The sequence below is a fragment of the Pipistrellus hanaki genome (genome assembly GCF_964339955.1).
Source record: "Pipistrellus hanaki genome assembly, chromosome: 12".
Lineage (NCBI taxonomy): Eukaryota > Metazoa > Chordata > Mammalia > Chiroptera > Vespertilionidae > Pipistrellus > Pipistrellus hanaki.
Genome location: NC_140514.1, coordinates 15,482,816 through 15,498,180, shown reverse-complemented (window position 1 = coordinate 15,498,180; position 15,365 = coordinate 15,482,816). Strand labels below are relative to the sequence as shown.

The 15,365-nt window shown below is 62.7% G+C and overlaps 1 protein-coding gene across 1 annotated transcript; it reads left to right on the top strand.

Moving 5' to 3' along the window:
• Positions 1-247: 247 nt before the first annotated feature.
• GAREM2 (GRB2 associated regulator of MAPK1 subtype 2) lies at positions 248-15,312 on the top strand. Its single transcript, XM_084901412.1, has 6 exons — positions 248-469; positions 3,137-3,277; positions 8,230-8,360; positions 9,517-10,563; positions 11,974-12,143; positions 12,652-15,312. The coding sequence occupies exons 1-6, from the start codon at positions 358-360 to the stop codon at positions 13,682-13,684; spliced, it is 2,634 nt and encodes an 877-aa protein (XP_084757538.1). The 5' UTR covers positions 248-357; the 3' UTR covers positions 13,685-15,312.
• Positions 15,313-15,365: the final 53 nt, after the last annotated feature.

The following is a 15,365-nucleotide window of genomic DNA, read 5'->3' as shown; positions in this document are numbered from 1 at the left end:
GGGTAGGAAGAGAGGCGCCGCTCCCGGCGGGCGCGGGGGTGGGGAGGGAGCCCAGACCCACGCGGTGGGTCCGGGAGGCCGATCCCCACGCCCCTGGCACCTCGCTTCTCTCCTCGGACCCCCGCCCGGCCCCGCGGGCCCCGCTGTCACCTGCGCCGGCGGGAGGCGGGCCTTGGCGGAGCTCGCAGCGGACAGGGGGTGGGGCGAGGGCCGGGGGCGGGGGCGGGGGCCGGCGCCCCGCGGAGGGTCCGGCCACGTGACGCCCGCGGCCCGGGGCGGCCAGGCGGGAGCGCGGCCCCGGAGGCGGCGGCGGGGGGCGCGCAGCCCGGGCCGCGGGGCCGGCCGTCGGGGCGCGCCATGGAGAAGCTGGCGGCCGGGCTGGCCGGCCTGCGCTGGAGCATGGGCGCCTTCCCGCTGGACCTCATCGTCAGCCGCTGCCGCCTGCCCACGCTCGCCTGCCTGGGGCCAGGTATGGGGGTGCGGGGGGGACGCTGGGGTCCGCAGGGAACGGGGGGGTGCCCCCCCCCAGCAGGTGCAGCGCCCTGCCTCCGCCTCCCTCCCCGGGGCCGCGCAGCTCCGGGCGCACCTTCGCGGGGACCGGGGGTGGGGGGTGGGGGGGTCCGCCTCGTCCTGTCGTCCTGGCCCCGCAGACGCCGGGAGGGAGCGGGCCGGGCCGGGACCGAGTCCGCTGGCCCCGCTGGGACCCAGAGCCCCGCCGGCCGCCGCGTTCGCCCCGTCGGTGCGGCCCCTGTCCCATCGCCCGCGGACCCCCCGGGCCGCGCCCCCACGTCCCTTTGTCTCCCACCCCCGCCCGGTCCGCCCGCACCCCGGGCCCCGGTCTCCGTCCTCCCTCCGCCGCCCCCCGCCCCGGGTCCTTCTCGCCTCCTCCGTTCGCGCCCCGGGAGCCCCCCACGGCCGGCCCGCTTCTCCCAGGCCGGGCCGGGCCGGGCTGCTCCGCGGCGGGCCGTGCGGGACCGGGACTGCGTGGGGAGGAGGCGGCTGGCGGGGGAGGGGCGGGAGCGGCCGGCCGGGGTTTTGTGTGCGAGAAGAATAGGGGTTTGGCCCGCGCTGGCTCACTCGCTTCCCTGAATGCTAATGGGGCCGAGGCCCGGCTCCCCTCCTCTCCCTCCGCTCCGCTCCGCGGCCGGCAGCCCCTCCTCTGCCTGCGGCCACCGCAACCGGGCCGAATGGTCAGTCGGGGGTGCCCCGCAGCCCAACGCCTCCTTCTCCGGATCCTCAGCTTGTGATCCCGAGTCAGCCCGTGTGGGCAGCAGGCTGTGTGTCCGCGTGCGAATGGAATATCCGCTGGCATCCCCCCTCCTGGGCGGGGAGGGCGTCCAGGCCACATTTGCGCTCCCCCATGCGGCTCGCACCCCTGGCTTGTCTCCCTCCCACCGTGCACACCCACCGTCAGGGTCAGTGCATTGTTTTCCGCTGACCTGCAGGCTCCGTGAGGGGGGCATCCTGCCTCACAGAGATTGGAGGGACTGACCTGCCCGCTGGATGAATGAATGAGTGAGGAGTGAATTAGTGAATTAGTGAATGAGTGGATGAATGGATGAGTGAATGAGCAGCTGGTGTAATGGCCGGGCTGTCTGTGACTGGTGGCTGTGGCTGTGGCTGTGGGCACCATGAGTGTGAATATGTGATCAAAAGTGTGTCTTGAAGTCTTGAAGGTCCCCGTGTGCCTCATGCATTCGGAAGGGGCCCTTTAGTGGGGCGGTGGGATGAGTAGTGTCTCCGGGGTGTGGGCCAGGGGACTGTGCTGGCTCAGCTGTTAGTGACCATGAACTTGGCCGTCGGTGTTCAGAAGGATGGGCTGGGGCTTGGGGAGCTTCAAGATGGGGCTGCAGAGTAGCAGAGCTTCCTCTGCCCAGAGGAAGGCGCAGACCACCCCCCTTCCTGGCCACACCCACACTCAGGGGGAAAGCCAGGTCCCCCCCCCCCTCCCGTCCTGAGCACATTCACCCCCTCCCCCCTTTCAGCAAACCCACAGATCCCACGGAGCGCCCAGCCATCGGAGTCAATCCTCTCCCGCTTGGCTGGACAGTTAGTAAGTTGTGTCTGAGGGGGCTGGGAAGGAGGCATCCCCCCCTCCCGCCCTGCCCGCCAGCTGCAGCCAGGACACAGCTCACCCGCCTCCTGGAAGCGGGACCAGCCCTCCGCTCCCCTGGAAACCGTTGCTGGGGTTGGAGCCTCCGGGGCCCAGGCCCCGCTCAGCACCCCTGCCCCCGTGCCGCTTCTCCAGCTTCCAATCCACCCCCTTCGCCAGCACGAGGGCGGACAGAGGGAGGGCCGAGAAGCAGCTTCTCAGAGGGGGGTTTGTAGGTGTCCGAGACGCGCTCCCCTCTTCTCTGAGGGCCCCCGAGTGGAGGAGACTGTCTGTGGCGATGGCTGAAAAGGGGCTGCCCACAAAGGACGCGGGAACCAGCCCCTCCAAGCCCGGCCGTCCTCCTGGCCTGGGTGGCTCGGGGCTCAGGGGAGCCCTCACAGCTGGGACCTACAACGGGCAGCCCATCTGGTCTCTCTCCATCCTCCAACCGGACCCTCCTTGCCTGGCCTGGGCACTGACCACTGACATGGGGGCCGAGAATGCTGCTGCTGTGAGCTCAGGTGGTTCTGAGGCCCAGCTTAAGTGTCTGCTGCTCAGTCATCTCCTTTCCTCACCCCATCCTCAGCGAGTGTGCAGCTCCCTTCTGTGAGCTCCGACAGCCTCCACTCAGCGCCTCCCACTCGGCCTAGATTCTCCGGTCACATCTCGTTGCACTCCCCTCCCCCCCCCCAAGCCCTACGGGGTCCTGCAGGGCAGGGCAGGGCCTGGCCCATCTGCTAGGAGGGCCTGGGACAACGGGCAGTCCCATCAGATGATGAATGAAGAGCAGCATCTGGGCTTGTTGCTGAGGCCACGTCAGGAGCCCAAGCCCAAGCCCAAGCCTTGACTCAGCGGTGAGGCCACAGCTGGCCGTCTGTCTGTCCCTAGCGCCTTGCTGACCGGGACAGGGACCCTGGGGAGCTGTCCTGGGGAAGGAAGGGTCTTAGGGAGAAGGTATGGAGAGCATCTTGCCTATTCTCTCTGGCCCTCCTAATGCTCTCTCTCTCTCTTTCCTTCCTCCTCTCTCCTCCTTCCCCTTCCCAGGGGAGTATGCCGAGGGCGTCAGTGAACGAGACATCCTGCTCATCCACTCCTGCCGCCAGTGGACCACAGTGACGGCCCACACCCTGGAGGAAGGCCACTATGTCATCGGGCCCAAGATTGACATCCCCCTGCAGTACCCAGGTGTGCCGGCCGGGGCGGACGGGGTGAGGCCGGAGCGGGCCGTAGGCCGGAGGGCACTGTGTTGGGAGGGGAAGGCTTGGGGGAAGCTGCTGGTGACCAGCCTTTCCTTGGAGCCCAGGGGTGAGTGAGGACAGGGCTGGCAGGGCGGCGATTAGGGTTAGGGTTAGGGCCCAGTGGGTTTTATACTCTTGTGTGGAGTCCTGGATTTCTGGTTGCAAACCGATGTTTCACGCTTTATTTTAAAAATAGATTGTAAACAGATTTTAAAAATAGCCACACTCTTAAAATACTACAAATCTAACCCTAATTAGAGACCTTTGGTATGTACCTCCAGCTGCCTCATTAATCCTTTTAAAAAAATTTCTTTATTGATTTCAGAGAGGAAGGAAAAGGGAGGGAGAGAAACATCAATGATGAGAGCGAGTCATTGATTGGCTGCCTCCTGCACGCCCCCCACTGGGGACCGAGCCCGCAATCCGGGCATATGCCCTGGGCCAGAATTGAACCCGAGACCCTTCAGTCCGCAGGCCGACGTTCTATCCACTGAGCCAAACTGGCTCGGGCTCATTAACCCTTCTTTGCAGAGATCCTCAGAACATTTCCTGTCATCATCTTCTCAGTACTGTGCAACCAAAAAGCTTCCGAAATGGCCCAGCCGATGTGGCTGAGCAATTAGAGCTTCGCCCCCTGGCACCAAAGGGTCTTGGGTTTGATTCCTGGTCAAGGGCACCTACCTGGGTTCCAGGCTCACTCCCCACCCCAGACTGGTGTGGGTGCAGGAGGCAACCAGTTCATATGTCTCTCTCACATCGTTTCTCTCTTTTTTCCTCTCTCTCAAACCAATAAAAACCTATTTTTAAAAATCGCCAGAAACAAAGAGATGCTCAGGCTGATAATCTGACTGCACTTGTCAGCTTTAACCTCGATTTCCCCAATTTTAGTGTTAAACTCGTTGTTTTCATTGGTTGGCTTTACAAGTGAATGTTCACGTTTGGCTTTTGAATAAGATGGTGCTCGATGAACTCCCACTTTGATCTGCGTTCTACATGAGGTTGACGTCTTACATGAGATTTTTGCACCACCCCAGGAATGCAGGGCTGTGGTCCCCTGTGTGGGAGGGACGGGGTCTGGCGGTCCCATCCAGAGGTGCCCCCATGGGAACCCAGGATCCCACCACATTCCAGATGCATCATTTCATTCTCACAGCAAACCTGTGACCAAGTCCTTTCACCTCCATTTCCCTCACATGGACAACAGCCCCAGAGCTCAGGAGCTTGCCCAGTTCTATGATGTAGCTGCTACCCCCTCCTCTCCGCCCCCAACCAATGCTGGGGACCCTTTGGGCTGGGAAGGCTCCCAGCCCCTTCCTCACGTGTACCGCGGTTCCCCCTCTGGCCCTGCCTGGGTCTCCCCGGACCCAGTGGGACAGGACTCAGCCCTGTGAGGTCGGTGCCCCCGGAATCCCACGCCCCATTTAAGAGATTAGGAAATGCTCCAGTGTCTGCGGGACCTGGGCCTGGGCCGGGAGCTTTCCAGCTGGGGAAAGGTCCCAGGTCTGTTTGGGATAAAAAGCCAAGATTAGAAATACCAGTTCTCATTCACTGCCGGGACTGTGCCATTTCCGTTTGTGTCATTAAAAGTTTGGGAACCCAAGGCCCCTAGAGCCTTCTAGGGAACTATGGGGGCTCCAGCCCTCCTCCCCATGCCTTTGGGTGCTCCCTGAGTGCGTGTGTAGGGGAGGGAGGGGGGTTGGTCCGGGTGACAGCTGGCTGCAGGGATGTGGCAGCCCCAACTCCATCTTCCCGGTGGGCGGCTCCAGCCTGCCAGCTGGGGGAAGGGAGGTCGAGGCCGCTCGGAGGGAGAGGGGCCTGCCTGCCCGGCTGGTGGGTTAATGAGGAAGCTGAGTGCACGGGTCGCTGGTTCCTCTTAATGAATTAATAATAGGGCCGGCGGGCGGGCGGGCGGGCGGGCGGGCGGGCGGGCGGGAGCAGCCGGCCTCGGACGCCATGGAGGCGGGGGAGGGGAGCTGGGCTGCGGGGCTTGGGACGCGGCCTGGGGCCCGCTGCCCAGGGAATAGGGGTACCTGGCACCCCTGAGACAGCCCCCCAGGGCCCCGCCCGGGGCCAGGCTGCCTCCCCAGTGTTGGCCGGGGACTTGAGGAGCAGGCACAGATGAGCCCTCGGAGCCAAGCAGCATCTTTCATTTTACAGGTGGGAAAACGGAGCCCAGAGAGGTTAAGCAGTTTGCCCGGGTCACACAGCGGGGTGGGGGAAGAGCTGGGGCTTACCTGCCCTTCTTTATGGAGCATCTGCCCTGGTCAGGGCTGGGAGGAGGGGGATGGCAAGGCTACTTCTCACTGGGAGGGACATCCTGTTCGGGGCGGCCAGGAGCGGGGGAAGGCGGGGTCCAGCAGGTCCCCAGAGTCACGGGGACCTCGGGTCTCACATCGAGGGGGGCAGGAGAGGAGGCGTCCCCGGAGGGGCTGCAGGGGGAGGAAAGGGCGTCCAGGGGCCGGAGCATCCCTCCCTCCCGGCAGCGATGACCGGTGCTGGGCTCCGGGCTGCAGCCGAGGGGGAGGCGGGTGGCGTTGGCTGCCATGGTTACATCGATCTTCCCTGCCACATCCTCCCCTGGCTCCAGCCCTGACTGGGCTCCAGCTCGCCCCACAGGGGCAGCGGGCGTTTCTCCATGCCTGGCCGCTTGTGATGGGGCGGGGCGGGGGGGGGGGTTGTGTGTGGATGTGGGGAGGAGATGGGGTGACGAAGGGGGCCACTCCCTGTTAGGTGGTAGCAGACCCTGATTGCTGCTTCCCGGCCCCGGGCCACTGCTCCTGGCCGGTCCCTCCCCAGTCTAGCCCTCTGCCCTCTGGGGCTGGGGGTCTCAGACTGGGGAGGGCAGGACCCAGGGGTCTTGTCCCAGCTTTCTCCTGGGCACTGTTCCCTCCTTTCCTTGGCTCTCATTTCTCTTCCCGTGCCTAGGTGTTGGTGCTGTAGGCTCGGCCCTTGACCCTCTGCTCTTCACACCCTGTACTGGGAGGCTGGGTTGTGGGGGGGGGGGGGCTGTCTCTGGGTTTAGGGGCCCCAGGACCCCCTTACCCTGCATACCAAGTGGTATGTATTCGTGCTAGGAGTGCACTGTGGGCATTTCTCTGCCCCCATCCCCACCCCCTTCTGTAGGTCTGTGACCCTCAGTCTGTACTTCGGACCAGCTGCCCAAGCTCCTGCCCCACACCCTGCTTCTTCCAGCTGCTTTTTGCTTTTCTTTTCTCTGTTTATTGAACGAATCGGGGTGACCCTGGTTAACTCCCATCACAAAGACGCACAGGTTTCAGGTACACCTTCCACCACACGTCATCTGTACGTACACCCTGTCAGTCCTCTGCCCATCACCATTTATACCCCCACACCTCCCGGCCCCAGCCTCCTGGGCTTCGTTTTGCCAGACAGCTCTGCTGGCTCCTCTTCTGACCAGGCTGGTGAGCCGAGTCCCTTCCTGCCTACCGGACCCTCCTCAGTCACTCCAGCCTGAGGAGTCTCCTTCCGCCGGCCTCGGCCATTCAGCGCCTTTTTAGCGGGAGTCGAGGGTCGCTATTTCCCCTCCTGTCATCACTCTCTCTCAGGTCCTGCCCTCCAGGCAGGCACCGTGGGGGCAGGCAGTCTGCCTTGGTACAACGCTGCTCTGTTTTTGCTCATGCTCTTTCCTCACGGGGCAGGTCCATTCTGCAAAACTCTCTTCATTCCTAAGATCCCTTCCAACAGCCAGGCACCTTTCCCCAGCTCAGCGGTCCTCTCGCTCTCTTGTCACGAGTCTGTGGCAGCACTTGCCATATCCTGCCATCATGGGGTGCTCACCGTCACATCCACTCCATCTGGAAACCTTGGGGAGCAGAGGGCATTTCACGCCGATTTGCGGCCTCTGCTGGGCCTCGCCCAGGGCCTGGCACACGGTGGGTTTGCCGTGAGTGTTTACGGGATGAACAAACGAATGGGCCATGACCGAGGCAACCACCAGGAAGATGACGGAAGCACCTTGTCTTCTCTGAGCCCGTTGTCCTCTCCCCTGTACAATGCTCCTCTGTGTGAGGCCTGAAGAGAAGCCGCCTGTCCAGGTGTCAGGGCGGTCCCGGCCTGTCCCTGTGCTCATGCAGTGGGCATGTCAAACCTGTGGGGCCAGTGAGGTGAGAGTGCCTCCGAGCGTCGCTGTATGGGTGATCCCCATTCTTTAAGGCCCGAGTCCACTGGGGACTTCTGCTGAGCCGGCCAACATGCACTGCCCTAGACTGCAAGTTGGGAAGGCTGCTCAGGGGGGAGGGGAGGGAGGAGATGGCTCTGCTGGGCTCCGAGGAGAGGCCTCTGGGACAGTCGAGCTGAATGTTGGACAGGGGCAGGGAACAGAGCTGGGGTCAGAGTGGCTCTTCCTGGGCCTCCACGGCCTGGGGCTGGGCCCCTGGTCTGCCCAGTGGGTCAGCAGGTCCAGGTAGGGCCCACAATCATCTGCTCCAACATCCTCAGAGGAGGCTCTGGAGACCCGGAGAGGAGAAGGGACTTGTCTATGGTCATATCGAGCCAGAGTGGGGCTGGGACCAAGCTGGAAACCAGCATCCCCCATGCCACAGTGATGTTTAGTCAGAGGCCAACTCTGTGTCCAAGTATTTGGGTTCTAGTTTGCACTTGGCAGTTTCTCTGGGAAGGCAGCTGCTAGCCTCATCCTACACCCTCAGCTCTCCGTGGGGCGAGGGCTGGGCTCTAGCTGCTAGTGATCTGTGCTCACGCCCCATGAGGTCTGAGCCAGTTGGTCCATGCCGCTACAGACCTGCCTGTCTGCCCACCTGAGTTCCAGAGGGGCTGGCTGAGATGAGGGGAGCAGGAAGTGGGGGACCACGAGGTCTCTTGCCAGGCTCCCAGCAAGTGGGCCCCCCCCCCCCCCCAGCAGCCGCATCTCCTCCCGTGCAGGGAAGTTCAAGCTCCTGGAGCAGGCCCGGGACGTGCGGGAGCCCGTGAGGTACTTCAGCAGCGTGGAGGAGGTGGCCAGCGTCTTTCCCGACCGCATCTTTGTGATGGAAGCCATCACCTTCAGTGTCAAGGTCAGTCCTTCTGGGCCCAGGCATGGTGCCCCCGTGCTGTCTGTCCCCTTCCCTTCAGAGCAACTCAGACCCTGCCTTCGGGACAAGCAGGAAGAAGGGTGTCCCAGTGTAACTTCTGACTGCCGCCTGAGGGCCATTGGCACAGAAGGGCCATGACCAGTGAGCTGGATGTATGACCTTCTGGGCTGAGGAACTTCCTGCAAAAGATATGAGGAGGAGGAAGTGTGTGGAGGGTCATGCCCTGACTTGGAGGCCTTTTTGGGAAGTCTATCCTTGCATCCACTGGTAGGGGTGGTGGTGGGGACAATGCAAAAAGTCCTTCACTGTGTACAGATAGCTCTTTTTTAATATATTTTTATTGATTTTTTTTACAGAGAGGGAGGAAGAGGGATAAAGTTAGAAACATCAATCAGCTGAAACCGATTTGGCTCAGTGGATAGAGCGTTGGCCTGCGGACTGAGGAGCCCCAGGTTCGATTTCGGTCAGGGCATGGGCCTTGGTTGCGGGCGCATCCCCAGTGGGGGGTGTGCAAGAGGCAGCTGATTGATGATTCTCTCTCATTGATGTTTCTAACTCTCTATCCCTCTCTCTTCCACTCTGTAAAAAAATCAATAAAACATACTTAAAAAAAAAGAAGAAAAAAAAAAGAAACATCGATCAGCTGTCTCCTGCACACCCCCTACTGGGGATGTGCCCACAACCAAGGTACATGCCCTTGACCGGAATTGAACCTGGGACCTTTCAGTCCCAAAGCCAACACTCTATCCATGGACCCAAACCAGTTTCAGCTAGATAGCTCTTCATAGACCCTTTTCTTATCCATTAATTCTTCTCAGGAGCCTTGTTGAATGGGTGGAGCATTACCACCCAAGTTACAAAGATAATGATAAAAGTTGTCCCATATTGAATATTTTCAAAGTATGTCACCACATATATAGTCTGTTTAATCCTTAGAGCAGCTTTCCAAGTAAGTTCTTAGATGAGATAACCATGTGGCCTCTCTAGGGTGGAATGTGGGTCCCTGATAGACCCCCCAGTAAAGTGCTCTTGATCAGGCTCAACCTGGGAGCTGCCATCCTGGAGCTCGGAGCGCCTCACAGGGCTGGCTTTCCCTGGGGCCCTGGTTGAGGCCTCCCATTTTCTTCGGTCCCCTCAGGTGGTGTCGGGAGAGTTCAGCGAGGACAGCGAGGTGTACAACTTCACGCTGCACGCGGGCGACGAGCTGACGCTGATGGGCCAGGCGGAGATCCTGTGCGCCAAGACCCCCAAGGAGCGCTCGCGCTTCACCTCGCTGCTGCGCAAGCTGGGCCGCGCGGGGGCGCTGGCCGGGGTGGGCGGGCCGGGGGGCGCCGGGGCCGCGGGCGGGGGCCCCAGGCCCGTCAAGGGCAAGATGCCCTGCCTCATCTGCATGAACCACCGCACCAACGAGAGCCTGAGCCTGCCCTTCCAGTGCCAGGGCCGCTTCAGCACGCGCAGCCCGCTGGAGCTGCAGATGCAGGAGGGCGAGCACACGGTGCGCGCCATCATCGAGCGCGTGCGGCTGCCCGTGAACGTGCTGGTGCCCAGCCGGCCGCCGCGCAACCCCTACGACCTGCACCCGGTGCGCGAGGGCCACCGCTACAAGCTGGTCAGCATCATCTCCAAGACGGTGGTGCTGGGGCTGGCGCTGCGCCGCGAGGGCCCGGCGCCGCTGCACTTCCTGCTGCTCACCGACACGCCGCGCTTCGCGCTGCCGCAGGGCCTGCTGGCGGGAGACCCGCGCGTGGAGCGCCTGGTGCGCGACAGCGCCACCTACTGCCGCGAGCTTTTCGACCCCGACGAGTACTCCACCGCCGTGCGCGAGGCGCCCGCCGAGCTGGCCGAGGACTGCGCGCCCCCGCGCCGCGCGCGCCTCTGCCTGCCCGCGCCCCCGCGCGGCCCCGCGCTCGCGCCCGCCGCCCCCGCCCGCGCCCCCAGCCCGCCCGGCGACGGCGACCAGGAGTACGTGAGCCCCGACTGGGCCGGCGCGCCCGAGCCCGCCGCCGCCGCCTCGCCCGCCGAGATCCCCTACGAGGAGCTGTGGGCGCACCAGGCGGCCGAGGGCCCGGCGGAGGGGCGCCCCCGGCCGCCCCCGGGGCCCGACCTCATCAACTTCGGGACCGGACCGCCCCGCCTGGAGCCCGAGGCGCCGCCGCCGCCTCCGGTGCCGCCCAAGTCCGAAGCTGTGAGTGCAAGGCGGGGCGCTGATGGGCCGCTCTGTCCTCCAGGGAGGGGCCGGCCAGGGGGCTCCCAGTGGGCCCTGAAAGCAAATCCTCCTGGGCGCCCAGCTCGGAGGGTGTGACAGAGGGTGGCCGATGCGTAGGGAAAGGGGAGGTACACGGAAAAGGGTGGCAAGAGCATTTGTATCTCGGGACAGCAGGGACCCAGGCTCGGGAGCCGTGGGACAGATGCCAGGAGGTCTCAGCCACAGACCGCTTGCGATGAGTCTAGAACAGCGTGACCCAGCAGATTTTGCAGAATAATCTTTTAAAAAATATATATTTTATTGATTTTTCACAGAGAGGAAGGGAGAGAGAGAGAGAGAGCTAGAAACGTCGATGAGAGAGAAACATCGACCAACTGCCTCCTGCACAACCCCTACCGGGGATGTGCCCGCAACCAATGTACATGCCCTTGACCGGAATTGAACCCGGGACCCTTCAGTCTGCAGACCGACGCTCTACCGCTGAGCCAAACCGGTTTCGGCTGCAGAATAATCTTTTACGTTGTCCAGTGAAGAGCAGGTTCCATGGTGAAATGAGTTTAGAAAATGTATGTGGGACCCCCCAGCCTTCCTCTCTCCCACTTGTCAGTTACAGCGACTGGGCTGTTAAGGCTCTGGGAAGGCCCGCGCTAAGGAAACTGCTTATTTCAGAATTTCCCCACTTAACTGTGCACGGAAAATGCCTGTTAACCTCCCATAGAGGCCATGCTGAGTATCTGACCTATGAGTAAGAGATCCAGAGACAGATACTTTAATCCCCTCCCACCCACCTGCCTCTCCCCTCTTCTTTCCTTTTTGTGTGAGGAGGGAATGTCTATTTTTCTGATTTTTTTTTTTAAGAGTAAGACAGGGCTCTACTTTAAAAAAAAAATTTTTTTTAAATTGGTTTCAGAGAGGAAGAGAGAGGGAGGGAGAGAGAAACATCAATGATGAGAGAGAACCATTGATCGGCTGCCTCCTGCACACCCCACACTGGAGATTGAGCCGGCAATCCGGGCATGCGCCCTTGACGGAATCGAACCTGGGACCCTTTAGCCCGCAGGCTGACGCTCCGTCCATTGAGGGCTTTCTGGTTGTCTTTTGATCTACTTTTCTACATTCTCTTCCCGATATTGTTTATAGGTTTCCAGGGCAGTAGAAGACTGTGTATGTTGTGGGCTCTTGAGGAGTGAAGCTGGCTGGAGAGAGGAGGGATGGGGTGGGTAGGGTAGGTGGCTGGTGGAGGAGGTGGGGTGTAAGGCGAGGCAGCCTCTTGGCAAAGTGGGTAAAGTGTCGGCCAGTCTCAGAGTCCGGAGTCCGTTGTCCGGGAAAAGAAAGAAGGAGCGTCCGCTGCCTGGGGACAGAGGGTGGAGCCATGCCCTCTGCTTGCAGGTGAAGGAGGAGTGCCGCCTTCTCAACGCCCCGCCCGTGCCTCCCCGGGGTGGCAGCGGCAGCGGCTGGCTCCCTGGCAGCCCCCCAGTGCCCCCACGCTTCCCCAAGCTGCAGCCTGTCCACTCGCCCAGCTCCAGCCTCTCCTACTACTCCTCTGGCCTCCAGGACGGGTGAGCCCCCCTCCTCTCAGCCCCGGGTTCTCCCGTGGAGGGTGGAGGCAGGGGAAGAGGAAGGGAGGCCAGGCTGAGGCAGAGGAGACTGCAGGCTGGGGTTCAAAGGGTGCAAGTCCTTGAGCCAGACCGAGGGAGAGCACACTCCGGTGGGGGGCGGGGCCCAGCCCTGCTCTCCGTCTGCTCCTTTCCTAAATGTGAGGATTGGACGGGAGCATTGTGCTGGTTCCTTCCAGACGGGGAGACTCTGCCCCTGGATGGTGTTCCTTGCTCTTTAACCTTTTTTACGTAAGGTTTTTGCCTGGGGTTGGGGATGCCTGAAGAAAGCATAGAGCAGCCCTCGAGGTTCCGGGGCCCTGAGGGCTGGGATCCGGCCTGTGCTGCTGAGACCGGCGGCAGCAGCCTCTGTGGCCAGCGGAGGGGCGGTTTGCAGCGCCGTGTGTGTGTGACCTGTCGGTTTGCCTCTCTCTCCGTCTCACCCTCCGTGTGTGTCTGTCTCTGCCCACAGCACCGGCTCCCGCAGCGGCAGCGGCTCCCCGTCACCGGACGCCTACTCCCTCTACTGCTACCCGTGCACCTGGGGAGACTGCAAAGTGGGCGAGACCGCCAGCCGCCCCCCGCCGCCGGGCCCCCTGCCCTCCACCACGCAGCCCAGCCAGGCCCCGCGGGCCCTCGCCGAGCCCCCGGGCAGCCGAGCTGCCGCCCTCCTGGGGGCGGACACCCCTGTCAAGGCCCACCACGGCTGCCCGCCGCCCCTTCTCAAGCCCTCGCACCCCCAGAAACGCTTTGCTCCGTTTGGAGCCCTCAACCCCTTTTCCGGGCCTGCCTACTCCTCAGGCCCGTCGGCGGGCTCCTCTTCGGGGCCCACGACCGCCTCGGCTGCCCTGGCTACCTCCAGCCCCGCGTATTCCCCAGGCCCCGGCTCCCCAGGCCCGGCCTATGCGGCCGCCCCCGCCTCCTCCTGCCCCACCTCCTCCTCCTCTTCCTCCGAGTGGCAGGAGTCGGCCCTGGAGCCCTTTGACCCCTTCGAGCTGGGGCAGGGTGGTTCTCCAGAGCCTGAGCTGCTGCGCTGTCAGGAGCCCAGGGCTGTGGGGGTGCCTGGGCCTGGACCCCGCCTTTCACCCCTTGGGCCCCCCAAGGCCTTCGAGCCTGAAGGTTTAGTGCTGCGGCAGGTCCCCGCTCCCCTGTCACCAGCGGCCCCCAAGGGGCCCAAGGCGGGTGGAGCACGCCTCCTCCTCACCCCAGGGCGCCTGGAAGGGCCTCCTGCCAGTCCCCGGGAGGGCGCCGCGGGCTGGGGAGGCCGGGAGGCCCCCTGGCAGCCCCCCGCCGACCTGTCTGCACTCTCCGTGGAGGAGGTCTCCCGCAGCCTGCGCTTCATCGGGCTCTCCGAGGACGTGGTGAGCTTCTTCGCCCGAGAACGCATCGACGGCAGCATCTTCGTGCAGCTCAGTGAGGACATCCTGGCTGACGACTTCCGCCTCACCAAGCTCCAGGTCAAGAAGATCATGCAGTTCATCAAAGGCTGGCGGCCCAAGATCTGACCTTCCCGGCTGGCAGCTGCGCCACCGGGAGGCTGGCACAGAGGCCCCAGGCCAGCCGTGCTCTGCAGGGGACGGTGCTCCCAGAGGCAGGCGCTGCCTGGAGGGTGCTGGGTATCCGCTCTGTGAATCCAGGGGAGCCACACTTGGAAACGGGCTCCTCTGGGACCAGACCCCTGCGTGGGGACGGCTTGCCTTTGGGTGTGCAGAGTACGCGGGGAGAGGAGCGGAGGCCCCGGGCCGCACCTGCACCTGGCGAGGCACTGGCTGTGACTCCCATGGTGGGGTCAGAAGCTGGCCTTCGTGGTGACCTAGCACTGCCCCCCACGCTGAAGATCTTCACAATCAACTCGCACTCTGTTTGTAGGTGCCGGTTAGCAGGAAGAGAGCCGTAATTTAAGCACAAATCCCCCAAGTGCCCTCTCTCCTCTGTGCCCTGGGGACTTCTGGCCTAAGCTGCCCCCGGGGTCGGGGAGCCAATTTCAGGACCTCTGCGATGCCTTCCCTGCCCCTCTGCTGCACCACGAGTAGGTCCCTGGCCCTGAGCACAAGCGGATCAAGTACAAGCCCGGGCCGTTCACCTCAGGCCCCAGGCTGGGTCCTGGTTCGTGGGCGATGGCTTAGGAACAGCACAGCGCTGCCGTTGGTGTATGTCGCTCGTTAGGGAAGCAGATGCCTACTGACGCCCTGGGTTCCCCTGAGCTCAGTGCAACTGGCCCTCACCTGCCAGGTGGGTCCAGTCTGCAAAGGCTCTGGCTCCAAGGAAGAGCAGGCTGATTGACCCGCTGCTCCTTGATTCTGACACGTGGCTTAAAATCACTCCCACTTGCACTGGTCTCCTGCCTCCATCACTTGTCTCTGGCAAACACCTGGTGTCCTCCCGTGGTTTCCTGTCAACAGTGCGCAGGTGGGCTGGCTGGGAGGAAGCAATGACTTGGGAAGACCTGCCTTTGCCCACGTGTTTTAGGGCCCGTCTTTGGGCCCTGGATCTCAAGCGTTCCGTGGCACCCAGGGCAGGTTGGTCATTGTGTACAACCCAAGCTCTTCCCGACTCACCTACCCGGACCACATTCTCATGCTCACTAGTGCCAGGCCCCGGAGGCACCAGCCTTCTGCCTTACCCAGTCACCTAGATATTTATTTCCTGCCTTGAGAATAGCAAAGCCATGTTGGTGCCGGTGCCCCCAGCAGGCTTCCCCAGTTCTAGGGGAAGGGAGTCAGGAACAGCACAGAAGCGGATGCGGAGACATTTGGTTTCCTTGCTGGTCAGGTAAAGGACTCGTGAAATAAACGCTAGACGCTGAGGACAGTGCCAGCGCAACTCCCGCCGTCAGCTGCTTGCTTCCTGTGCAGGACCCTGGGCATGCCCAGCAGGAGAGGCCTGGGATGGTGTGTGCCTGCAGCCCATCCATGTGTCCCCAGAAACAGCTGGTAGTGCTGCCGATTCCTGCCGAAAGCCCCTCACAGCCCCTGCCCCAAGAGCTTTTCAGGTCCCACTGCTGTTCCGACGGAATTCACACCCACCTAGTGCTGTTCAGGGGGAGGACCAGGCTGCAAAGCTCCATGCCACCAGCCAGGGCCCAGGTTCAACTTCCTGTGCTGGCAGACTGCTCAGAGCCCCACGTTCTAAAGCCTTTTTTTTTTTTTTTTTTAAAGATGTTTTACTGATCTCAGGAAGGGAGAG